The sequence below is a fragment of the Vicugna pacos genome, chromosome 16, assembly GCF_048564905.1.
Source record: "Vicugna pacos chromosome 16, VicPac4, whole genome shotgun sequence".
In the NCBI taxonomy this organism is placed as follows: Eukaryota; Metazoa; Chordata; class Mammalia; order Artiodactyla; family Camelidae; genus Vicugna; species Vicugna pacos.
The window spans coordinates 24,293,394-24,320,638 of NC_133002.1; the positions used below are offsets into that span (position 1 = coordinate 24,293,394).

Here is a 27,245-nt window from a genome sequence, read left to right on the forward strand (position 1 = left end):
CTAATATCCTTAAAGATCAGAGCCCGGAGAATAGGCTGTCCTGGATATTTCAGGCTAAAGGCAACTTTTTTTTACAAAAGGTGCAGAGATAGCAAGTCGGAGCCTAGAAAACAAGGTACAGGTTTAAAGCCAAACGAACACATCTAACATGGAGTCAAATTTGTTCTTTTCTTTTACAATTTCTTTTTCTAACTCATAAATAATTTTAGTAAGAAACATGAGAAATTTTTTTTATTTTTGCTTCTTAATAACGGATTACAACTACACTTTAGTGAGCAGGGATGCTGTGCGTGCCTTGGGGTCACAGCAAACTCTTGTTGGGGGTGGTCGACCCTGTAACATACCTGATGTCCCGTGAGTGTTGGTGAGGGTCCCCCTAACCAGGGGCTCTCTTCAGGAACCACCATATGGTCATTGACCTCTGGAGACCTCTTTTTCAGCTGCAGGAAATTTTTTCAGATTTTGTGATGGAAAAATCTCTCCAGCTGCAGATAATCAGGGAATAAAGGAAGAGGAAAAGGGCTTGAAGTAGAGTAGAAGAGAAGGACAGAATATCAGGGAACGTGGGGGCTTGGCAGCGGGGCCTCGGGAGAGAGAGGAGCAGAGGTGTGGAGGGTCCCGGCTACGGAACTAGCTCCTGCACCTTTCCCCGCACCCAAGCCACACAGCTTTTAATTGGGCCCAGGACTCCCTCCTGTCTGGATGTCACCCTGGGCAGAACTTTGAGAATCGAAGCTAAGGGGTGGTCAACACTCACCTAGGGGGTCACTGAGGACTTTGCTCAAGTCCACATTGACTTTTCCAGTCATATGCCTTCACCTGTTCTTTATCTCAGGATCTGAGAAGCAGGAGCAAGGAACTCATGGAGAGATCCAGGAAGATATCTGACTGTGTTAAGAGACGACAGTCACAGTGACACGTGGAGCGAAGACACTTGCAGTAAAGTAAAATAACTTCACAACTATTGCATCAGAGCTGCAAGTGTGAGAGAACCTAAGCCTGTATCAGAGTGCAGGGGACAAGAGAAAAGGAATGGTAAAATTACCACTGACATTTGAAATTTTGTTAAAAAGAATGCTACTGTTAATTGTATCACTTGAATGTATGCAGGTGTTTTTCTATGAGCATTCATAGGTTCACAAAACCCCACCAGCCACTCTTGCTCCCATCTGGTGTGGGCTTTCTCAAGCACAGTGCCCTTCCTTCTTGGGTGGGCCACGCTGCTGGTCCTCGCCTGGGGCCGGACTGCTACAGGACACTGAGTCCCCGATTCACGACCTGGGTTACATGACAGGAACATCTCTGCTCTTGGCTGAGGGCCTCCGTTTCCCCCTGCAGTGTAAGAATGCCGGTGACTCAGTTAGAAGCATGCATCCAAGCCATCCTTCCGTGTCATCACCATCTAGAAGCGGTGCCTGAATATTCTGAATTTCTGCAGAATGTTGTTTACAATCACCTTGAACAAGTGAGTGTGTGTCCTCTTTCAAGTGGAGGAATTACTGCCATTTTCCTGGAAATTACTCACCAGTAGTCCATCTGATTTTTCTGTGCTAGGATTCAGTATAGCCTGCTAATAACTCTGCAGTCAGATCTTGAAACCCTGATGAAGAGGATTATTTATTTTCTTTCCTTATATGATAGTATTTTACTTTCAAAATTCTGAGTTTTCTGTTCTTGGAGGAATTTTTTGGGGGTTTGGAGAAACAACTTTGCTCTTACCATCTTTGTGACCTGTTGCTATATGCATCTCACCTGTCTTCTGTCACTTGTGAGGCGGTTCCATTTGTGACCCTGTCCGGGTTATTCATGTTATAAAACATAAAATCTGTAAAAGTACAGAACCCTTTTACTCCGAAGACATTCCACAAATACTCCTTTAATCTGGGTGTGGTTTTAACAAGACACAAACATTAGAACATATACTTGCAGGTTGCCAGTGCAAAATCCCCAAATGAATAGTCTAGCTCAACATCTAAAATCTTTCTTATCTACCTTGGATATGTATGGATAAGTGAAGCAGTTTGCTAAGAACCCAAGACCAGGTTTAGGATACAGGCTGATGTAGCTCAGCGGGTCCTCCCAAGCTGATGCTCTGCCAGAGAGTGGGGTTGAGGGGAGAGGGCATGCCCTGCCCTCCATGAGCTGACAGTTTCATGGCAAACACCTTCACAAGGTGAAGAAATTGGAGTTTCTTCTATGAACAGTGGGTCTGAAAAGAGCCCAAAAAGCATGGGAGTGACAAAATCCCATTTGTCTCAAGTAGGGGAGAGTGGCTGTGTGGCCACTTGGGAGACTCGTGAGTCCAGGTGGGCAGTGTTGGTGGCTTCCACTTGAGCGGTAGGATAGTGGGTAAAAGCGAACAGATTGAAGGCATGTTTAGATGGTAAAAAGAAAGATTTAAAGCTGTCTGTGAAGGTAGGATGGAGTAAGGCCCAGGTTTCTGGGTGGATTAATGAGTTAAATGATGGTCCTGCTGTGTTCTGAGGAGGGAAAGCTGCAGAGGGATTTCTGGGGGAAAACTGATGAGTTCAGCTGTGGGTAAAGTGAAAGGTTGTTAGATGTGTGGTCTGGGATCTCAGGTGAGAGCCAGTAGGGAGTAGGGAGAGGGGAGAGAGACTTTCAAATAATTTTATCTTGTGAACATACATATAAGGATGAGTAATGACACACTTAACCCCTCTATATTCTGTATTTAAAACCCAGTAACATTTTGCTATATTGGTTGCAGGGGTTCTTAATTTTTTAATACAAATAAAATAAATAGAAACAAAATAGTGGAGTTAATGAATATCTTAGAGTTGATGTGTGTCCTTGTATGTATTTTGATTTCTCATCTTTATAAACATAATCTACAAAAAGTTAACTTGCTTAGAATAAGAGTTAAACACAGGGACATGACACACTCTGTTGGGGGTTGAAGGTGATATCTTTGGCAAATTATATAGCCTCTCTTTGCCTTTGTTGCATCTTCTGTGAATGCCCCCGTGCCCCTCATCACAGCTGATTTCCTAGACTAGAAGTTGGGAGGGAGGCTGCTGAAGAGAGTAAGAGGTGGCAACTGCTAGGAACAAAGAAGACAAAGACAAAAACAGATTAAAGCCGAGAAACTGAGTCCTAATACCCTCAAAGGAAAAATAATCCCGCAGTGTTTTGAGCCACTTATCGTAAGGGAAACAAAATCACGTGGATCCAAATCTCTTGAGCATATGTGTATTGTGGGTGGGAGGGTATCATCAGAAAAGGGTTGAGAAGAGGCTTTTTGGTTTCCCTTAACGTTTTCAGTAAGAATGGGGTGCAGAAGCAAAAACCACCCGCTACACAGTAGAAGGTGTTGTTTTGTGCGAAACTGACCAAAGTTTGGAAACCAGTCATCAGTGGTGCTGGGAAATGAAGAGGCTTCTGGATTGGGTGGGGCACTTGCTGTGACTTCCAGGTGACCTGCTGGCTGGGGTCTGTGAGGCGGGCAGTAGGTTTGCAGTGTGACCTGGGCATAATCCCTGGCTCTGAGGCTGCTGGTCTGACTAGCAGACCTGGGCAGATGCAGTCCTATTGGGGCATCTCGCGATGTGGCCTGGGACACCTGCCATGCTGAGGGCGAGAGGAGGGATCCCCTAAGGGGGTGTCCCTGTGAAGAGTAGAAACGTCCTCCTGCAGGGGAGGAAGAGCCTCTGAGCAGCGGGCCGGATGCACAGGCATATGTGTATTGCAGCCTGAGCACGGAGATTTCGGGGACCTGGAAGTCATAAAGTGGCCCGAACAGCCTTGTTCCTGAGAAACTGGAGGGAAAAGATGCTGCAAATGCAGGCTAATTTCAGACCCTGTGGTGGGTCCTGAGTGATAGGAAAGAACTGGTCAGGCAGGCACGAAAGAACCCTGTGGTTGTCCCAGTTGGGGCGTCACACCAGAGGGAGGAGCAGAGTTATAGACTTTGTCACTTTTTATCTGTGTGACTTTGAACAATAACACCCCACCTCTCTCTATATATATCTTCATCTGTAAAGTGACAGAGTGACAACTCGTGTCATCAGAAGGCTTAGTTTAGCTCTGATCCTCATTGTCCAGTCCTGTCAGTGCTGCCCTGCAAGGTTCTGCAGTGGGTGCTCTTACCCTGAGATGGGAGGGCGTAGAAGGGCATTGTAGCACCCGAGGGCAGGAAGGGGTTGCTTTAAAAGCAGACATGTAGCCTCCTGCAGCTGCAGACCTACAGGCAGTTTGGTTTATGGTCGTGGAGAGGACTTTGGAGGTCTTAGCATCGTCTTAAGACTTGTTTTCCCTTGGGGACCTGATTTGCCTTTGCAGATTAATGTTGAAGATTTGGGCTTCTGGCAAAGCTGTTTTCAGAGATGGGTATATATGTAACATATAGTATAAAATGAAAGGTTTTATTTAATATTTGGGACTTTGTAGCTGTAGGGAACAGCTCTGTTGGCCTGGTTTCCACGGAGGACACTAGCAGTCGTCAGAGCGTGCGGGAGGGCAGGCAGCCTGCAGTGCTGCTGCGGGGGTTCTCCCCAGCAGGACGCTCTGCTGAGTTGACTCTTCTCTGAGTTTGGTTGCCAGAGGAGCAGACAGCAAAGTAATGAGTTCTGGTGGGATTGTATAATGACAGGAAGAAAGAGGTAGCCGTAGTTCTTAGGGACTAATACACTCTTTTGGTTCCTGATCCAGTGTGTCCCATTACACAATTGATGAGTTGTGTCTATTCTGGGACTTGATTGAAATAAACGTGCAGCCTGAATATTAAGAGTTATGTTTTATTTGTCAGAAGGACTCAAGCCAGGATGACCGCCTCTCAGAACACTCTGAGGGACTGCTCCCAAGAGTAGGGGAGAAGCTAGGATTATATAGGAGCTTTACAACAAAGACCAGGTAGTCAGAACAATAAAACATTGCTTGTTATCTAAAGAAAGCCAGGTATCTCAAGTTCATGAATTTAATGCTTTTCAATATATGGGAGGAAGCCAACATTTGGGCTGACTGAATATATACTTTAGACAAGCACCTAGCTATCTAGGGCCAGTAATCTTCCTTTCTTATTCTGAGTCTGCTCAGAGGGCACCATTGTGAATGGCTGCAGGCCTGTCTTCACTGGGGGGTGGCGGCAGCCGCTGATGACTTGTTTTCAGCATTCTTTGTTTAGTGACATGGTTGCAATATTTTCATTCAATTTGTAGTGTTTTCATTCACAGAAAATTATGGTATTACCCTGATTATGGATAATCTGGAAGCTTGGAATGGAACCGAGATGGAATTACTGCAGGTAACTTCTACTTTAATAAACCATGTGTAAACATGAACACGGAGGAAGCATACAAAAGGATTCGGTGGTGAATGGGAAGGGTTTCTGCACGTTACAGGAGAAGGCAAGGCAGAATTCTTCTTCTTTGTGGGCAGGTATGTGAGTCCAACTTTCCTTTCTGAAGTGCTTTCTGAGAACTGTTTATGGTAATGAACCAACATTGACAAACGGTGACACACATTGCATTTAAGAGCTGGCTGGCTTCAACTTGGGTATTGGACAGGTGGAATTCATAGGCAGTGGTCAGGTGGATGGGACAGAGATGGAGCCCAGGCCTGGGCCCATATTCAGGTTGAAATCGCCATTTACTCACCATAGCGCCTTGGACTTGAATGTAACCTCTCTTAAACTGATGGTGAGTCTGTGAAATGGGCTTGATAATATTCGTTACTTCCTGGGCTTGTTGTAAGTTCTGAAGATTATTATAGCACACATGAAGCACTTAACACACTGACACTTAGCAGTGTACACTTTGTTCGACCACCACGCTTGGTGTGTGTCAGAGTCTTAAAGGCAGCATGTGTCTGTTTAGGATGCACTGGTAGCCCCTTGGCTACTTTGTGAATTTGGTGATTTCCTTTAATACTTGTAACTCTGTGTGCCATGGGCAGTTATTTTTATGGACAGATGAGGAATCTCAGGGTAAAAAAGACTGTGTAATTTGCCCAAAGTCAGACCATAATTTTGTGTGCAGGGGCCTCGGTTCAGCATGGGCTCCTGGGCCTTCTGCTCTCTCCGTTCAGCACCAGAGCCAGATGTGGGCTCGGCTGTTTCCCAGCCCAGAATATCCGGCAGGCCACAAGACACACCTGGTCCTGTGCTGCTTGAGCAAAATCTCCGGAGGAGAGGCAGTTACAAAAGGGATAAACATAAAAACAGACGACAGCAAATTGTGATCAGCTCTGAGAAGGAAAGGAACACGTCTGGCCGTGCAGAGCTGGGAGCTTTCCCGTCGGGGCTGCTCTGGGGGCGCTCATCTCAGCTAAACAAGCTGTGCTGCTGCACCAAGGCAGGAAGGCAGGGCGCGTGTGGCCAGGTAGACAGGGCCTCGTTGATCGTACTCATTCCCTATTAAGTGGCAGGTGTCACAGGCACTTAACTAATAAACAGACAGATGTTGGCCAGAATCATCACGCATTTTGCTTGGTAGTTTTATTGGCGCCAACTTTGAGAGGAGGTCATTGAAGCTGGGGAGTTTGCTGCATGCCCGTGATTACCATGGAAATACCCCCACTGGTCTTTCAACCTAGACTGGTGTGGCTGTCATGTCCCAGCCCTGTGAATGGCATCGTGCAGCTTCTCCCAAGTGGCCCAAATGACTGACATTGATATGCTTAATTCGTAGGAAATGGTATGTGGCAATAAGAGAAAAAGGTAGTAAGAAATTGGAAAACTAGAAAATAACCAATTCTTCCCCTGCTGGGGGACCGTACCCTGTGTCTCTCACCCCACTCACTGCCTGTCACCTCCTCCCTGCCGACTCCGTGTTCAGAAGCCACTCTGAGCCTTTGAAGAACATTTTGCCTCATGACACTGTTGACTAGGACCTGCGACCTCTCTGTCCCTGGTTAACTCTCTCTTCAAAGCCATTTAAATTTCTTGCAGGCTCCTCCACTCAAATGTAAGAATAGCCCCTTTAAACTTCTTGATGCAGCTCCTTAATGAAGATCTTGGGAAGGAAACCTAGCCAAAACCTGGGAGGTATTCACAGAGTGAATGTAACCTGAGCATTTTTTGACGTTCAGAATCAGAGCGGTGGGAGACACAGGAAGGCCTTTTTAAGTTAGAAAGTGGAAAGAGAAAGGACTCAGGATGTTTGAGACTGAAACATCTCGGTCCCAGCCAGCAAGGCACCTGCGTTCAGGATGGTGTGTGGGGAGTGCAGAGTTCTCAAAAAGAAAGAAGTGGTGGGATGGCAGGGAGGACATTTAGGTACTTAACTGGGGAAGGAAAAAGTTGGCTGAACAATTCATGGTTGAACAAGAGGATTGTGACATGATGTGCTTGTATTTTGGAGAGAAGGGTTTTGTGGAGCCAGGCCTAAGGAGAAATCTCTCTGACTGGGGAGTCAGCACAACAAAAAAACACAGAGAACCAGGCAGACCCCATGGCCCCTGATGGGGGAGAGGCTGCCCACCAATTGGAGACCTGGAGGCAGCTTCTGTCCCTTAGCTGGGGTCTCAGACCTCACTTCACATCCCAGTCCTGTTGATACAAGAAAAAATATGTGGGGCATGAGAAGGGCTGTGTCCCAGGCTTCCGTTGAGCCCCTGGGATGTGCCCCACCAGATTTTGTTCCTTGGCTTCATGCAGTAAAGAATTCAAGAACAAGCCAGTGTTGAGTAAAGGTAGATTTATTCAGAGAGATACATTGACAGGCATGAGAAACGTCACGAAGTATGGGGGTTTGATGCTCAGATTAAAAGTAGGCACACACTCCACAGAAATAGTGTGGGCCTTCTCCGAAGAGGTAGAGAGAGGGGTTCCTGGGATGTGGCTCTGTGTTGCTCCTTTTCTTGGGCTTCGTGGTTTCATATGCTAATAAGTAGAAGGACCAGCCTTAGGGCAAGGGGCTGGGATTCCAGGGAGTTGGCCATTTTCCACCCTTTGACCTTTTGTGGCTAGCCTTGTGACTGCCATGGTGCCTGGGGCCGTGTTATTCACCATGTTACTATTACAATGGGTGTATAATGAAGCTCAGGATCTACTAGAAGTTAAATCTCTTCATCCTGAGCCTCAAGACCTATTGGGGGTTGAATTCTTCACCATTTTGATGTTAATTGCTGTGGTCTTTCTTGAATGGCTTGCTCTGCCCCCTTCCATCCTGTCTCACTGTGATGACACAGAGAGAGCAAAGGCCGGGCCCTGCGTGTGTTCCTGCATTTAACAGCGGGAGATGTGGGGTGGGCTGAGGATGACTCTGAGTGGTGAGAAATATGTTTCAGATTTTCCCACATGAGACATGGGGACCTGCCAGCAGCCATCGCAGATTTATCTCAAGGGCATTATCGCTTGTGTTGTTACGGAAACAACAGGCCAGCCAAGAAATAAGCAGCACTCAGAGGGTGGGAGTACTGAGATTTATTATGCCAGCGGGCTCAGAGGGGCTTCTGTTCCCAAGCCCTGAGCACATCCAAGACGTGCACATGAGGTTTTATAGGGTTAATTACAAGTATGGGGCTTTTAGCCAATAAGGCTCAAACAACAAAAAGCAAGGAATCAGTACACTGAAGCTTATCAATTTGGAACAGATCACGTTACTGACAATTGTTGACCTTGGATTTACGAGTTAGCTTGTTAGCCCAGTAAACTGACACTGAACTTCAGATTTACGAGTTAGCCCAGCAAAACTTAGATCAGTAAACCGACACTTATCACACTTAGATTTGTGACTTAGCTTGTTAGCCCAGCTGGGGTTTTTGTTCACAGTGTCACTCATCTTTTTTATTTTCCTTTTATTTTTAAAGTATTTAATCCAAATTTAATATCAGGATTTTTTTGGAAAGAAATTTCTCTTTTTCTTTTCTTTGGGGCTCTTTTGGGGGGTAGGAAATTAGGTATATTTATCTGTTAGTGGAGGCCCTGGGGCTTGAACCCAGGACCCTGTGCACACTAAGCACACGCTCTACCACCTGCCCCATCATCTTTTTCTTTTTGCTTTAGCTGCCAAGAATCTTACAGCTGAATTTCTAGTCGGCCTTTAACACTTGCCCTGACTTCATGGAATCCATTTTTATGAGTTTACCTCCCCCTGGTTTCATTTAAGTATTGAATCTCCATTTTCTCTTCACTCTCAGTTTTGCCTTTTTGTTGTTACGGTTGTTAAGCTGTGTTTAAAAAATTGTTTAATTTCTCTTTTAGCAGGAGGCTGAAGTAAATAAATATGTAAACAAACATCACACTTAAATGCTTTTATATATTCTAAGCTGTTTAGTTGTTAATTAAAAACCAAATTGAATATTAAAGGGATAACATTTTTAAATTATTTTTTTAATTTTTTATAAAGACATAGCTGATTTAAAATATATGTTTCAGGTGTACAATAGATGCTCCATTTATAGTTACTGTAAAACATTGTCTGTATTCCCTGTGTTGTAAGATACATCCCTCTAGAGTGTTTACATTACATGTTGCAGTTTGTATAAGAAAGTTGGGTAACGCAGAGTCTGGGACGTGGCTGTGGCTGACCCAGGTTCACGCAAACCCTGCCTGTCAAAGCTCAGGCCTTCACTCCTGTCTGCAGGGGAGCGAGTGGAGGCAGCTCTCATCAGCGCTGGCACCACACTCTGAGTGGCAGTGACAGCAGTGACTGTGTGTGGACGTGAAAATTGTTGTTCCAAGAGTTTTACATGCTTTTCTGCATTTAATAATTAAAGCCCTCCTGTGAGGAAGGGTTTTAAGTTTTTAATGAATAATACATTTTATTTTGATATTGATAGACTTCAAAACTCCGGAAAATTTACAGGAGTAGTACAATAAATGCTTAGATACAGTTCACCTTAAAGGGCACTATTTGCCCTTTTGTGACGGGCTTATTTTAGCATAAATTTTCAAAGTTCATTCATATTGTAGCCTGAATCAGTACATTATTCTTTTTGTTTGATAATATCCTTTTCCTTTTTTTTCGTTTTTGGTCTATTTAAAAATATTTTCATTGAAGTCTAGTCAGTTTATACTGTTGCATCAGTTTCTTGTGTACAGCACAAAACTTCAGTTAAATAGGAACATACCTGCATTCATTTTCATATTCTTTTTAAACATAAGTTACTATAAGTTATTAAATATATTCTCCTGTGCTATACAGTATATACTTGCTGTTTATTGTATACATACTCAGCATCTGCAAATCTTGAACTCCCAATTTATTCATTCCACACCCTCTCCCCTCTGGTAACCATAGTTTGGTTTCTATGTCTCTGTGTCTGTTTCTGTTCTGTAGATAAGTTTATCTTTTTGTTCCTTTGTTTTTGGGTTTTTTTTTTTTGTTTGTTTTAGATTCCACATGTGAGCGATCTCATATGGTATTTTTCTTTCTCTTTCTGGCTTATTTCACTTAGAATGGCATTCTCCTGGTCCATTCATATTGCTGCAAATGGCATTATTTTATTATTATTTTATTGCTGAATAGTAGTCTATTGGACATATATACTACAACCTCTTTATCCAGTCGTCTGTCAGTGGACATTTAGGTTGTTTCCATGTCTTGATATTGTAAATAATGCTGCTGTGAACATTGGGGTGAAAGTGTCTTTTTGAATTACGTTTCCTTTCGGATATATGCCCTGGAGTGGGATTGCTGTGTCATCTGGGCCCCCAAGGTTTTGTCTTTTGAGGAACCTCTATACAGTTTTCCACAATGGCTCCACCAAACTGCATTCCCACCACAGTGTAGGAGTGTTCCCAATTCTCCACAGCCTCTCCAGCATTTAGTGTCTATGAACTTCTGAATGATGGCTATTCTGACTGGTGAAAGGTGATACTTGTTTGCAGTTTTGATTTGCATTTCTCTGATAATGATATTGAGCATTTTTTCATGTGCCTATTGGCCATTTGTATGTCTTCATTGGAGAAATGTTTCTTTAGGTCTTCTGCCCATTTTTGGATTCAATTGTTTGTTTTTCTTTTTTATCAAGTGTAAAAGCTGTTTACATATTCTGGGAATTAAGCCCTTGTCACTTTCATTTAATGCAACTATTTTCTCCCACTCCATAGGTTGTCTTTTTGCTTTAATTTTTGTTTTCTTTTCTGTGCAAAAGCTTGTAAGTTTAATTAGAACCCACTTGTATATTTTTGCTTGTATTTCTATTGCTTGAGTAGACTGCTCTTGGAAAATATTGTTGAGATATATGTCAGATGTTTTGCCTATGTCTTCTTCTAAGAGGTTTATAGTGTCTTGTCTACAATTTTAAGTCTTTAAGCCATTTTGAATTCATTTTTTTGTATGTTGTGAGGGGGTAGTCTAACTTCATTGATTTACATGCAGCTGTGCAGTTTTCCCTGCACCATTTGCTGAAGAGGCTGTCTTTGCTCAATTGTATGTTCTCACCTCCTTTGTCAAAGATTCAATTACCAAAAGTTTGTGGGACTATTCTTGGTAATTTTGTTTATCCATTCATTGATGGATGGATATTTTTAGTGACTTTTAGCTACTCTGAATGATACTGCTATGAATATTGATGTGCAAGTTTTTGTGAGAATACATTTCCATTCTGTTGGCTGTACAGTTGGCCCACCATATCTGTAGTTTCCACTTCATGGATCCAGATGGCTGATTGCAAAGGGACTTGATCATCCTTGGATTATGGTATCCAGGGTGGGGGGTTCCTGAAACCAACCCCCCGAGGACACTGAAGGATGACTCTACATGTAGGAGTGGAATTGCTCAGCCACATAACTCTAACCTTTTGAGGAAACATCGGGCTCTTCCAAAGAAGCTGCACCATTGCCCCTTTCCAACGGCTGCATATTGAGGGTATCCATTTCTCTGCCTCCTGACTGACACTTGTTATTGTCCATGTTTTGATTATAACCATCCTAGTGAGTTTAAAATGAGATCTCATTTTGATTTTGATTTCGCTAGTGATGCTGAGCATCTTTTCAGATGCTTATTGGCCAATTGTGTATCTATTTAAATCCTTGGCAAATTAAAAAATTGGGTCGATTTTCTTTGTATTGTTCAGTTGTAAGCATTTGTTTTATATCCTGGATACTAGTGTCTTATTAGATATATGCTTTGCAAGATTTTTCTCCTATTCTGCAGATTGTCATTTCACTTTAATTTTTTTAAACATTAAAACAATTTCTTTATAGGGGAGGTAATTAGATTTATTCATTTTGTTTTTCTTCCTTAGCACGCACTCTATCATTTGAGCTACCCCTTTCCCCTTTCATTTCACACTCTTGATGTTGTCCTTTGTAACAAATGATTTTAATTTGATGAAGTCCATTTTATCTATTTTGTTTTATCACTTGTGCTCTTGGTATTGTATCTAGGAAGCCATAGCCTATCCTATGACCACAAAGATTCATACTATGTCTTCTTTTAGAAAGTTCATATATTTAGTTTTTACGTTTCTGTCTGTGATCCATTTTGAATTAATATTTGTTATATAAAATACGGGGTCCAGATTCCAGATTCATTCTTTTGCCTTCAGATACCCAGGTGTCTCTGCTCCATTTGTTGGATAGACTATACTTTCAATGGAGTGTTGTTGGCACATTTCTGGAAAACTGACTGTAAATGTAAGTTTCCCCCCAGGATTTTTTATTGTGTCTCATAGATTTCTGCATCCAATCTTATGACAGAAGCATAATGACTTGAGTGCTATAGATTTGCTGTAACCTTTGAGTGAGTCCTCCAAATTTGCTCTTCTTTTTCAAGATTGTTTTGGCTGACCTGGGTCCCTTGCTTTCAATATGAATTTTGGGATCAGTTTTTCAATTTTTGCAAAGAAGTCAGCTGGAATTTTGATAGGGATTCCATTAAATATGTAGATTACTTTGGGAAGTCTTAACATTTTTAACAATATTTTCTACCATTGCATGATCATGGGATGCCTTCCATATATGAAGATATTTTAAATTTTTTTTGGTGATACTTCAAAATATTCAATGTACAAATCTTGTAAACTTTTGTTAAATGTATCTCTCATTTTATTTTTTATGCAGTTGTAAATGGAATGGCTTAGCTTCATAAGGGTGGGACTATATATATCAATTTATTTATTTCTAGGATTCCTACATAGCAAATACACTAGGTTTATATTTGCTACATTGATCTATCCACAATTCTTCCCACCCCCGTGTCATAAGAAACCAAGACCCAGCTTAAGCCATCTGAACACCTATGTGGAAGTGAGAAATGAGACCTTTGGGTGGGGTTTGTGTAGATGATACTGAGATCTTATTCAGGATGGCTTCATCTTAATTTCTTTTAAACAATCCTTTCAGAGTACATAGTCAGATACATTAGGAAAATGCTGTTTTGATGTGCGGAGGAGCTAAGACTATAATTTTCAAGTAATTTCTAGTGAGAGTGTTGTACTTGAAACATAATTTGCATCAATCTTTGAAGATTTATGTTTCAGGAGCTTTGAGTAAATAATACCTGTCTTTATTCAATAACTACAACTAAATGCTCAAGCAACATGTAAGAGTTTGAGCAAACTGCTCCCGCCCCGTAGTTCTGGTTGGTTGCAGCTGTAACTGGAGTCAGCGCTTACCTCGCCCAGTACACTTGTGCTGATCTGCTCAAAACAGTTCGTCCAACAGTCTGTCGGTAGTCTTTTAGACAAAGCCATAAAGCATTGATTTAAGGTTGCTGGAATGTAATCTATTCTTATTAATATTAAGTAAGCACATATTGAGTACTTACTGTATGTTGGGAATTGTCCCTCAGCCTCACATGAATATTACTTCTAATAAAACCTCTCATATTTCCCTGTTATTTGCACTTTACAGATAAGGAGACTGAGGATTAGGTCTTCTCTCTTTTGGGGGGAGTTCATTATCAATGATGGGAAGTTGTAAGGAAAAAGATATTGATTCATCCAGAGAAAATATTTTTCTGAGATTCAGTATTGAAGAAGGTAACCACTGAAGAGGGTGATCATTGTTTGAGTGAGACGAGCCCCGGGTTGTACGGAGTCAGCATCCCTGTCCTGGACGCTGCACGTGTAGAGCTGCGTGGTGGGTGAGGCGGCGCGGCCGCGCAGGGAAAGCGGATGCCGGGCCGTTGGGCTGTGCTCAGGCCCAGTGGGGCTTTCTCCTAAGAGCAGTGGACCGTCATTGACAGATTTTAAGTAGGCTAGTGCGATGCTCTCGTAGATCACATTTGTCTTGTAGAATGCTTAGAAACATTTAGAAGGCTCGGCAGGAGGTGATGTGATGAGTCAGAGTAGGGTGGCTGCAAGGTGTAGCAGTGTTCAATTTTCAAGTGATTTTCAGTCCCAGGTTTGTGGCTCAGTAGACGTGTCACTTTGGATGACACACCCAAGGAAGTGAAACAATTTATCTAATCAGTAGAAGCAGTGATGTACAGAACTCCCAGGACTGCTGTGTAGATCCAGTGAGATAACGTGTGCACAGTGTGCAGCATGGTCCCAGCACAGAGTCAGTGCTGAGGGAGTGCCAGTGAGTACCTGGTAGGACAGGTGTGGGTGGTGGATCTCGTTGACTGAGGAAATTTGCCCCTGAAGGAGGGGTCTTGTCACATCTGTGAGTGATTGGCCTGAGCTGGGAGAGGCAGGGAGACCTTGCCCCCGACCAAGGGCCCTGGGCAGGATGGCTATGGGAGGAACACCGTGAAGTTAGCTCTTTGCAGGTGGAGTTGGAGGTGCCCTTGAGACATCTAAGTGCAGTGTCACAATCACAGAAGTGGTCTGGTCCCGGGCTGTGCATTTTCCTGCTGAGATATTGATCTCTGAACGCGAAGACATACTTTACAGGACAAGTGAATAGTAGTATCATCTCTCATCAAAGCTCACATCTCTTTATTCATCACTCACTTTGCTAATTGGGTACTTACAGAACACACTTCACTGTCCTCCCCTGGGCTCAGGCTCCACAGAAAAGAGCTGGTGAGTCTCCCTCTTTTCCAGAAGAAGACACACTTAGCTGGTAGACATCTATACCTCGCCAGACTTAGAATTTTAGGTTGTTGATTTAATTCTATTTTCTGTTGGTCATCTCCTGACAGGAGAGACGTTTTACCTCATGGTCAGGTTTCAATTAGCTGTTACTGAGAATTGCTGGTCTGATCCATAGTGTATTTATTCTATTAACTTTGTAGAGTACTTATCATTTTTCTGTCTTTGCTCTTTAATTTTGTTTGCCCCTTCAATTTTCTATCTTATTTGGGGCCTTATTTTATTTTTTAATTAAAAAATGTCTATTAGCAGTTAACAAAACAAAAGCAAAGAAAAAATGCACATGATAGCTAAATTTAGAAAATATCTTGTGTGTTTTCTGTCTCAGCAATGGAGGGTTCTAGAAACTCGTGAAAAGCTTCATTACATAAGTTCCTTTAAATTCTGATTAAGAAATAAAACCTTCCTTCCTCATCTTTCAAGCTGCACAGCTAATTGTCAAGAAAGTGAGGGGAAATTCTCAGAAGCCAAGACAAACCAGAAAGCAGGGATTCTGGGAGATACGTGAGCCTTAGAAGCCCTGGGGTGCCGGTTGGCTCCTGAACTGAGTTTCAGTTGCCCTGGCAGGAGGGCAGGAGGTGAGCCTGTGGCCTCTCACACTGGGAGTTGGACGGCTGTTCTTATGTAAGGCCAAGCACATCCTGAGAATCCTGCTTTATAAAAGGTTGAATTAGAAAGAAAAGAATAAAAGCATTCCTCAAGGCAAGGAAGTAAGGAAAGTAAAATTTTTTGGAAGCGGGAAAAAATAACATATCCAAAGTAAGGATTTAGTTTAAAGCTGTTCTGGCATGAGAGTGACCACAAACCCATGGCAGAAAATCACAGCTCCTCCCGGAAAGAGAAGGTGTGTTTTGAATGAATCAGTGGACAGCCATTCTGAAAAAGGCCTCCAGAGTCTTCTGGATCAAGATACTGGACTCAAACACCTCCCTTCCATGGTCTCATTTAAATAACCAGAAAGGTTTTAAAGGAAAGAAGCCATAATCATAGTTCTATTTATTGACATTACTTTATGCTAGGAATTCAAAGGTGACTATGGAGTTGTCTCCTCTTTTATGGACCTTACTTTCTATTTGACATAGTTGGGGAACTTGGTGGAGGGTGGTGTTAGTATGTTGCAATTAACCAGGAGAGGAGTTTAAGAAAGCAGTGAAGGGTTGGTGACATTTTTCGCTGAGGACAGTCCTGTTCAGTTGGCTTGTAATTACAGGCTCGTTGAGTTGTCACTGGAGGGAATTAATCTTAAGGAATTTGGACTTAACTCAGGCCTCTTCAGAATGGACAAGTGAACCTGGAGAAAGACAGTCAAATCTATGCAGACATTGAAGTTCACTTCAACATGTGGTATCCATGAGCCAAAGATAGGACTAGTAGGCAGCACTTCTTGAGGACAGAGGAGTGGTTTTTAAGGTTCTTCAAGAATGAATCCCAAGGTACCGGGATGACCAGTTGTCAAACTGTGACTTTGCTCTTTGGACGGTGTATCCACCAAGGGTATTGGCCGTTTATAAGTTTCCATTTCTCCTTAATACATGTCAGGTTATGAGGACGTGGGCATAAACGTTTCACACCTTGTCAAGGTGACTTTGGGTACCTGCCTAGAATCATGGGCACAGTTGCGGCTGCATCATACATCTTGCCGCACATCCCGCTCCCCGGCTCCGTGATCACGGCAGAGTGGTTCCTTATTGAGCTGTCCATCTCCTCTGTGACATCGTAACCAAACAAAAGATTGGAGAGTATTAGCTTGGCTTTTTTCTTTTCTAACATTCCCTTCAAATTATGATGACTGATAGTGGACCCAGTTACGTTTGCAGATGATTTACAAGTAGGGCTGTCAGTACAAACCTTGTAATCCCCGCTGTGTGATCTAGAGAAGAAAGTTACACTCTTTCCAAATTGTTTTGATGCACTTATGTGGGAAAATGATGTATGTTTGAATATGTATTTCCTCTCTTACTCATCATGGCTAGAGATGAATATTTGTAGACATGGAATGAGTACTCTGTATTTGAACTGTATGGTCCCCTAAATTCTCCCCAGCTTTTTAAAGTCATCACTGGAGTGCTACCTCCAGAGTGCCGCAAAGCATCCAACACTGCCTGCTCTTCGGACACTGTAAGTTTCCAAGTTGGAGAAGGCTGCTGGCTGGTGAGGCATTCTCTCGCACATCTCTGGTTGGGTGATGTGAGCTGAGAACACAAGAATTGGCAGACAGTAACTAACCACGATCAGGTCCATTTCTGGAACACTCATGGAGGATTTTACACCTATGGTAGTGGAATACGTTATTTCATTTAGTTTTCCCAAAAATCACAATTAGATTTTATCACCTGTATTAAAAAGGAAACTGTCAAAGAGAGTGACGTGCAGACTTTGGACTGGAACACGGGTCTTTCTGATCCCTGTCTCTGTTCCCTCCCCGGCCTATCCTTGCAAATGACCAGGAGACTCTTCCTCAGTCTTGAGTTTCCCTCTGATGTTACCGCTCTCTTTGTTTCTAAGAGAGGAAAACAAGTCTAAACTTACTTTCCAGTTGGAAATGGAATGGAGAGTTAACGTTGGAAGCCGGGAGAATCTGTCCTGTGATGAAGTGGTCTCCGAGCCACTTCCACTGGGATGTCACATCACTGTCTGGGCCCCTTGCTCAGCCTGTGCACAGGTGACAGCGCAGTTGTGCCGAGCAGTCCTCCCGGACAGGGCAGTGGGTTGGAAATGAGTTTGGGGATTTGGTTTCATTACACAAGTTCCTGAGGGCCTTGACCTGGCACTTCGAGTGGGAGCATTCCCTGTCCCACAGACTGTGCTCTGGGCCCGTGCAGACCTGACGTGGCCTCAGCCTGAGTCTCAGGGCCCGTGGTGATGAGGAGCATTTTAGCCCATGGTCTGCCGGAGGCTCTGAGACTACTGGGCTGTGGGACTTTGTCCAGGATGATAATAATTCCTCCCCGAGTTTCAGATTTCCTTGCCTGTGAGCCGGGGTAGTAGTTGTTTCTGAGATGATTGTAATGATTCAGTAATGGGCGCAGCGTGTGCTGACAGGTAGCTGGGTGCTTTAGGAGCAGAAGTCGCAGTCACTCTGTCAGCCTCTCCCTGTGCGCTCTGTGCTTTGAGAAGTTGTGTGTTTGGTGAAAGTCCCGCCCAGACCCTAGGGTCTAGATGAACTGTTGTTCCTTTACTTTCCCTTCCTTTTCCTCTTTCCCTTCTCTGTGTCCCATGTTTAGGTAGCAGATTCCTCTATTTCAGGGAATACGGGCTTTTCTAGTAAAGGGACAGGTGGAATGCGGAGAGGTGGGGCCCAGAGGGGGTCTGGAGTGTCTGCACAGTGCTGCTTCCCTGCGTTTCTGCATCCGGTCCCATCAGTGCACTAAGTCAGCCTTCCTCTTCCTTCCTGTGTCATCGGGTCTCTGTTTTAAGGGAAAACCATTTTTATGGGTCTTTTTTCACTTACGTGTTTCATTCAGATGGTTGTTGCTTTTCTCCCTGTGCTTCAGCGTTCTGAGGAGAAAATTCAGCCGTGCAGCATCCTCTCCGAGCTCTACGAGTTGATCGGCTTCCACTGCAAGTCCACCTTCTTCAAGCGGGTGGCCCCCGTGCGGCACGCGGCCCCCGGCATCCCGGAGCCTGGCGGGAAGGCCTGCTCCCGACTCCTCCTGCAGACGCTTCCTGGCTACAGTCTGTCACTGGACTTGCAGGACTTCAGCAAATGTGTTGGAACTAAAACATTGCTTCAGCCCCATTAACCATGCCTGGTTTGGGCCCTGCTGTCCTGCCTCATCAGGGTGAATCTTGATTCATTTAGAACAGGGCCCAGCAGACTTTTCCTTTCAAGGGCTTGGGGGTAAATATTTCAGGGTCTGAAAACCTCCTGATCTCTGGTGCAGCTGCTCAGCTCTACTGTTTAGATGCCAGAACAGCCAGATAGTCCACACACCCATAGAGCTTTATTAACAGCGGTGGCTGGGGCTGGATTGGGTGTATGAACTGCAGTTTGCCCCCACAGCCTCCTCAATATTGACACCTGCACCAGAGTGTACATTTGTGACAATGGGTGAACTTACACTGACATGTCATCATCACCCATAGCCCATAGTTGACACTAGGATTTACACATTGTGTTGTGCACTCTGTGGGTTTGGACAGATGTACAATGACATGTATCCACCATCACAGCATCATACAGAGTCGTCTGTCTTAGTGACCTTAAAATGCTCCGTGCTGCACCTCATTCATTGCTCTTTCCCCTCTAGCCTCTGGCAGCCACTGATCTTTCAGTCTCTGTGTTTTTCCCTTTCCCAGAACACCATACAGTTGGAATCAGACAGTTGCTGAAACTTCCCAGATTGGCTTCTTTCACTTGGTAATATGCATTTAAGGTTCCTCCATGTCTTTCCATTCCTTGATAACTCATTTCATTTTAGCACCAAATAATAGTCCATTTTCTGGCGGGACCACAGTTTATTTATCCATTCACCTACTGAAGAAGAGCTTAGTTGCTTCTGAATCCTGTTGAGTATGAATAAAGCTGCTATTAACATCTGTATGCAGATTTGTGTGTGAACATAAGTTTCCATTTCATCGAGTAAACACCAAGGAGCACAGTTGCCGGATCATATGTTAGAATTACGTCTAGCTCTGTAAAAAATTGCCAGACCGTCTTCCAAAGTACCTGGGCCATTTTTCATTCCCACCAACAATGCATTATAATTTCTGGTGCTCCACATCCTCACCAGCATTCGGTGCTGTCAGTGTTCTGCATTTTGGCAGTTCTGACAGGTGTGCAGTGGTATCTCGCTGTTTCAGTCTGCATCCCCTTGATGACAGGTGCTGTGGAGCATCTTTCCAAAGGCTTCTTTGGCATCCAGATTTCTTCTTTGATGAGGTGTGTGTTCAGGCATTTTGCTCATTTTTAATCAGGTTATTCATCCTTCTTGTTGAGTGTAAAGAAATTTTGTTATATTCTGGATTTCAGCCCTTTATCAGTGTGTCCCTGCCCTTCACCTTCAGTGCCAGAGTTGTCCTTTGGGTCTCAGTGGAGTGTCAGATCTTCAAAGAGATTCCCTGTCTTCCCTCAGCCTAAATACTGTCCTTGTATTTTTCACTTTCATCGACTCATTTTGTTCTTTTTAAATAGCATTTCCCATAATTTGTAAGTATATTAAAGAGAAAAGGGCAATGATTGAACACCGCCTGCCCCACCAGGCTGTGTGCCCTGTGAGAGCAGAGGCCCTGTCCACACTCACCGTTTCCCATGACAGCACATGGCACATGTCCATGTAAAAGTGTGTAACGTGGGGCCAAACCTGATGAGCAGCTATGACGACATGTGTTGTCTACCATTTATTGAGTAGACTTTGTTTCTGATCTTAATTATTAAATCATATGAATGAAACTTGGTTGTTTTGAAAAATAAAACAACAAAGCACACCTCAATGTGATTGGTAATTTCTACTTAGATTTCTGACCCAGGAGGGGATGTTCACCATCATTTTGTGGAGGAGGTTGGGAAGGTAAAGTAAGAGAGTGAGATCAAATAAAGTAAAAATGATAACAGTCACTTGGCTTTATTTTCACTGAAATAAAAGTTATTTTAAACCCTATCTCAGCTGTTGTTCTGTTGTTTTAAACATTTCTCATAGAATTAAATGGAAGCCCACTAAACCCTGAAAGGGAAACTGTGTGCTCAGGTCCTGAAAATTGTTTATGTCTATTTCTTGAGATACAAATTTCCCTGCTGGTTACAGAAATTCGAGGCGGGAACACACAGTGCACTGCATGTGTCTGCCGGCTTCACGGGCTGCTCAGTGTCAATTTCATTTTCTTGGGTTGCAGTTTATACGCATTTCCATGAGAAATATTGCTCAGGATTTTCCTGAATGAAGGATTGAATTTTCCACAGGAAATATTATGAATGAGAGTGACAAGGCACAAGGGTTTCCCATAAAGGAATAGTTGATGTAATAAACTCTCACTATGGTGAATATTTTTAATAAAAGCCAGTTGAAAATTTTATCACTAGGTCAAATGGCACAATTCGGTCTGAAGAAAAAAGATTCAAATTTGAAAGAAGAAGTGGTTTGAATCAAGTAGAAATTATGATTTCTAAACTATTTGTTGTAAGAAATTATACTCAGTCTTATCATAATTGCCAGTGGTAGGAAGTGGATCATTATTATTTATTTAAAAAAAATCCACAAGGAGCTATTTGCTCCGTTCTTGATGCGGCAGTCCTGTGGTTAGTTAAGTTGGGACATTTAGGAAACTTAGTTAGGTATTCGGGACATTGATTTCAGGCACTTTATCTTTACTACAATCTCTTCTTTTGTGTCGGCATATGGTCCATAAATATATATATGGGGAGGAACAACTTCCAACTCGGTTTTACAGTGCAAACCGCAGGCACTTCAAACCGGCACTACGAAACAGACTGAGAAACCAGAGTAAGAGTTTCTCCTGCAACCCGTTCCCTTTGTGCTGGATGAACGAATGTATCTCCACATGCTCAGATCTGAGAGATAAGTGTGTGTGAAAGCCGTCCTTCACCTAGCTTGAAGGGAACACAAAGTTTCTATTCAGTTGCAAACTCCACTCCATACATATATATGGGGAGGTACAAGCTCCAACTCGGTTTTACAGTGAAAACGGCAGGCACTTCAAACCGGCACTAGGAAACAGACTGAGAAACCAGAGTCAGTGTTTCTCCTGCAACCCGTTCCCTTTGTGCTGGATGAACGAACGTCTCTCCACATGCTCAGTTCTGAGAGATAAGTGTGTGTGAAAGCCGTCCTTCACCTAGCTTGAAGGGAACACAAATTTTGTTTTCAGTTGCAAACTCCACTCCATACAAATATATGGAGAAGTACAAGCTCCAACTCAGTTTTACAGTGAAAACGGCAGGCACTTCAAACCGGCACTAGGAAACAGACTGAGAAACCAGAATAAGGGTATCTCCTGCAACCCGTTCCCTTTGTGCTGGATGAACGAACGTCTCTCCACATGCTCAGTTCTGAGAGATAAGTGTGTGTGAAAGCCGTCCTTCAAATATCTTGAAGGGAACACAAAGTTTCTTTTCAGTTGCAAACTCCACTCCATACATATATATGGGGAGGTACAAGCTCCAACTCGGTATTACAGTGAAAACGGCAGGCACTTCAATCCGGCACTAGGAAACAGACTGAGAAACCAGAGTCAGTGTTTCTCCTGCAACCCGTTCCCTTTGTGCTGGATGAACGAACGTTTCTCCACATGCTCAGTTTTGAGAGATAAGTGTGTGTGAATTCCGTCCTTCACCTAGCTTGAAGGGAACACAAAGTTTCTTTTCAGTTGCAAATCCCACTTCATACATATATATGGGGAGGTACAAGTTCCAACTCGGTTTTACAGTGAAAACGGCAGGCACTTCAAACCGGCACTAGGAAAAGACTGAGAAACCAGAGGAAGGGTTTCTCCTGCAACCCGTTCCCTTTGTGCTGGATGAACGAACTTCTCTCCACATGCTCAGTTCTGAGAGATAAGTGTGTGTGAAAGCCGTCCTTCACCTAGCTTGAAGGGAACACAAAGTTTCTTTTCAGTTGCAAACTCCACTCCATACATATATATGGGGAGGTACAAGCTCCAACTCGGTTTTACAGTGAAAACGGCAGGCACTTCAAACCGGCACTAGGAAACAGACTGAGAAACCAGAGTAAGGGTTTCTCCTGCAACCCGTTCCCTTTGTGCTGGATGAACGAACGTCTCTCCTCATGCTCAGTTCTGAGAGATAAGTGTGTGTGAAAGCCGTCCTTCACCTAGCTTGAAGGGAACACAAATTTTGTTTTCAGTTGCAAACTCCACTCCATACAAATATATGGAGAAGTACAAGCTCCAACTCAGTTTTACAGTGAAAACGGCAGGCACTTCAAACCGGCACTAGGAAACAGACTGAGAAACCAGAATAAGGGTATCTCCTGCAACCCGATCCCTTTGTGCTGGATGAACGAACGTCTCTCCACATGCTCAGTTCTGAGAGATAAGTGTGTGTGAAAGCCGTCCTTCAAATATCTTGAAGGGAACACAAAGTTTCTTTTCAGTTGCAAACTCCACTCCATACATATATATGGGGAGGTACAAGCTCCAACTCGGTATTACAGTGAAAACGGCAGGCACTTCAATCCGGCACTAGGAAACAGACTGAGAAACCAGAGTCAGTGTTTCTCCTGCAACCCGTTCCCTTTGTGCTGGATGAACGAACGTTTCTCCACATGCTCAGTTTTGAGAGATAAGTGTGTGTGAATTCCGTCCTTCACCTAGCTTGAAGGGAACACAAAGTTTCTTTCAGTTGCAAATCCCACTCCATACATATATAAGGGGAGGTACAAGCTCCAACTCGGTTTTACAGTGAAAACGGCAGGTACTTCAATCCGGCACTAGGAAACAGACTGAGAAACCAGAGTAAGGGTTTCTCCTGCAACCGTTCCCTTTGTGCTGGATGAACGAACGTCTCTCCACATGCTCAGTTCTGAGAGATAAGTGTGTGTGAAAGCCGTCCTTCACCTAGCTTGAAAGGAACACAAAGTTTCTTTTCAGTTGCAAAACCCACTCCATACATATATATGGGGTGATACAAGCTCCAACTCGGTTTTACAGTGAAAACGGCAGGCACTTCAAACCGGCACTAGGAAACAGACTGAGAAAGCAGAATAAGGGTTTCTCCTGCAACCCGTTCCGTTTGTGCTGGATGAACGAACATCTCTCCACATGCTCAGTTCTGAGAGATATGTGTGTGTGAAAGCCGTACTTCACCTAGCTTGAAGGGAACACAAAGTTTCTTTTCAGTTGCAAACTAAAATCCATATATATATATGGGGAGGTACAAGCTCAAACTCGGTTTTACAGTGAATACGGCAGGCACGTCAAACCACCACTAGGAAACACTGAGGAACCAGAGTAAGGGTTTCTCCTGCAACCCGTTCCCTTTGTGCTGGATGAACGAACGTCTCTCCACATGCTCAGTTCTGAGAGATATTTGTCTGTGAAAGCCATCCTTCACCTATCTTGAAGGGAACACAAAGTTTCGTTTAAGTTGCAAACTCCACTCCATACATATATATGGGGAAGTACAAGCTCCAACTCGGTTTTACAGTGAAAACGGCAGGCACTTCACACCGGCACTAGGAAACAGACTGAGAAACCAGAGTCAGTATTTCTCCTGCAACCCGTTCCCTTTGTGCTGGATGAACGAACGTCTCTCCACATGCTCAGTTCTGAGAGATAAGTGTGTGTGAAAGCCGTCCTTCACCTAGCTTGAAGGGAACACAAAGTTCCTTGTCATTTGCAAACTCCACTCCATACATATATATAGGTAGGTACAAGCTCCAACTCGGTTTTACAGTGAAAACGGCAGGAACTTCAAACCGGCACTAGGAAACAGACTGAGAAACCAGAGTAAGGGTTTCTCCTGCAACCAGTTCCCTTTGTGCTGGATGAACGAACGTCTCTCCACATGCTCAGTTCTGAGAGATAAGTGTGTGTGAAAGCCGTCCTTCACCCAGCTTGAAGGGAACACAAAGTTTCTTTTCAGTAGCAAACTCCACTCCATACAAATATATGGGGCGGTACAAGCTCCAACTCGCTTTTACAGTGAAAACGGCAGGCACTTCAAACCGGCACTAGGAAACAGACTGAAAAACCAGAGTAAGGGTTTCTCCTGCAACCCGTTCCCTCTGTGCTGGATGAACGAACGTCTCTCCACATGCTCATTTCTGAGAGATAAGTGTGTGTGAATTCCGTCCTTCACCTAGCTTGAAGGGAACACAAAGTTTCTTTTCAGTTGCAAATCCCACTCCATACATATATATGGGGAGGTACAAGTTCCAACTCGGTTTTACAGTGAAAACGGCAGGCACTTCAAACCGGCACTAGGAAAAGACTGAGAAACCAGAGGAAGGGTTTCTCCTGCAACCCGTTCCTTTTGTGCTGGATGAACGAACTTCTCTCCACATGCTCAGTTCTGAGAGATAAGTGTGTGTGAAAGCCGTCCTTCACCTAGCTTGAAGGGAACACAAAGTTTCTTTTCAGTTGCAAACTCCACTCCATACATATATATGGGGAGGTACAAGCTCCAACTCGGTTTTACAGTGAAAACGGCAGGCACTTCAAACCGGCACTAGGAAACAGACTGAGAAACCAGAGTAAGGGTTTCTCCTGCAACCCGTTCCCTTTGTGTTGGATGAAAGAACGTCTCTCCTCATGCTCAGTTCTGAGAGATAAGTGTGTGTGAAAGCCGTCCTTCACCTAGCTTGAAGGGAACACAAATTTTGTTTTCAGTTGCAAACTCCACTCCATACAAATATATGGAGAAATACAAGCTCCAACTCAGTTTTACAGTGAAAACGGCAGGCACTTCAAACCGGCACTAGGAAACAGACTGAGAAACCAGAATAAGGGTATCTCCTGCAACCCGATCCCTTTGTGCTGGATGAACGAACGTCTCTCCACATGCTCAGTTCTGAGAGATAAGTGTGTGTGAAAGCCGTCCTTCAAATATCTTGAAGGGAACACAAAGTTTCTTTTCAGTGGCAAACTCCACTCCATACATATATATGGGGAGGTACAAGCTCCAACTCGGTATTACAGTGAAAACGGCAGGCACTTCAATCCGGCACTAGGAAACAGACTGAGAAACCAGAGTCAGTGTTTCTCCTGCAACCCGTTCCCTTTGTGCTGGATGAACGAACGTTTCTCCACATGCTCAGTTTTGAGAGATAAGTGTGTGTGAATTCCGTCCTTCACCTAGCTTGAAGGGAACACAAAGTTTCTTTTCAGTTGCAAATCCCACTCCATACATATATATGGGGAGGTACAAGTTCCAACTCGGTTTTACAGTGAAAACGGCAGGCACTTCAAACCGGCACTAGGAAAAGACTGAGAAACCAGAGGAAGGGTTTCTCCTGCAACCCGTTCCCTTTGTGCTGGATGAACGAACTTCTCTCCAAATGCTCAGTTCTGAGAGATAAGTGTGTGTGAAAGCCGTCCTTCACCTAGCTTGAAGGGAACACAAAGTTTCTTTTCAGTTGCAAACTCCACTCCATACATATATATGGGGAGGTACAAGCTCCAACTCGGTTTTACAGTGAAAACGGCAGGCACTTCAAACCGGCACTAGGAAACAGACTGAGAAACCAGAGTAAGGGTTTCTCCTGCAACCCGTTCCCTTTGTGCTGGATGAACGAACGTCTCTCCTCATGCTCAGTTCTGAGAGATAAGTGTGTGTGAAAGCCGTCCTTCACCTAGCTTGAAGGGAACACAAAGTTTCTTTTCATTTGCAAACTCCACTCCATACATATATATGGGGAGGTACAAGCTCCAACTCGGTTTTACAGTGAAAACGGCAGGCACTTCAAACCGGCACTAGGAAACAGACTGAGAAACCAGAGTCAGTGTTTCTCCTTCAACCCGTTCCCTTTGTGCTGGATGAACGAACGTCTCTCCACATGCTCAGTTCTGAGATATAAGTGTGTGTGAAAGCCGTCCTTCTCCTAGCTTGAAGGAAACACAAATTTTGTTTTAAGTTGCAAACTCCACTCCATAAAAATATATGGGGAAGTACAAGCTCCAACTAGGTTTTACAGTGAAAACGGAGGCACTTCAAACCGGCACTGGCAAACAGACTGAGAAACCAGAATAAGGGTTTCTCCTGCAACCCGTTCCCTTTGTGCTGGATGAACGAACGTCCCTCCACATGCTCAGTTCTGAGAGATAAGTGTGTGTGAAAGCCGTCCTTCACCTAGCTTGAAGGGAACACAAAGTTTCTTTTCAGTTGCCAACGCCACTCCATACATATATATGGGGAGGTACAAGCTCCAACTCGGTTTTACAGTGAAAACGGCAGGCACTTCAAACCGGCACTAGGAAACAGACTGAGAAACCAGAGTAAGTGTTTCTCCTGCAACCCGTTCCCTTTGTGCTGGATGAACGAACGTCTCTCCACATGCTCATTTCTGAGAGATAAGTGTGTGTGAATGCCGCCTTCACCTAGCTTGAAGGGAACACAAAGTTTCTTTTCAGTTGCCAACTCCACTCCATACATATGTATGGGGAGGTACAAGCTCCAACTCGGTTTTACAGTGAAAACGGCAGGCACTTCACACCGGCACTAGGAAACAGACTGAGAAACCAGATTAAGGGTTTCTCCTGCAAACCGTTCCCTTTGTGCTGGATGAACGAAAGTCTCTCCACATGCTCAGTTCTGAGAGATAAGTGTGTGTGAAAGCCGTCCTTCACTTAGCTTGAAGGGAAAACAAAGTTTCTTTTCAGTTGCA

At 43.8% G+C, this 27,245-nt stretch overlaps 1 protein-coding gene across 1 annotated transcript in view; it reads left to right on the forward strand.

The window, feature by feature from the left end:
- LOC140686237 (trafficking protein particle complex subunit 9-like) overlaps nt 1–18,963 on the forward strand; it is a 193,914-nt gene extending 174,951 nt beyond the window's left edge. The window contains exon 9 of the mRNA XM_072939956.1: nt 18,441–18,963. Within this exon, the coding sequence (XP_072796057.1) occupies nt 18,441–18,689 (249 nt within the window). The 3' untranslated portion in view covers nt 18,690–18,963. The remainder of the gene's footprint in view (nt 1–18,440) is intronic.
- The last annotated feature ends 8,282 nt before the right edge of the window (nt 18,964–27,245 follow it).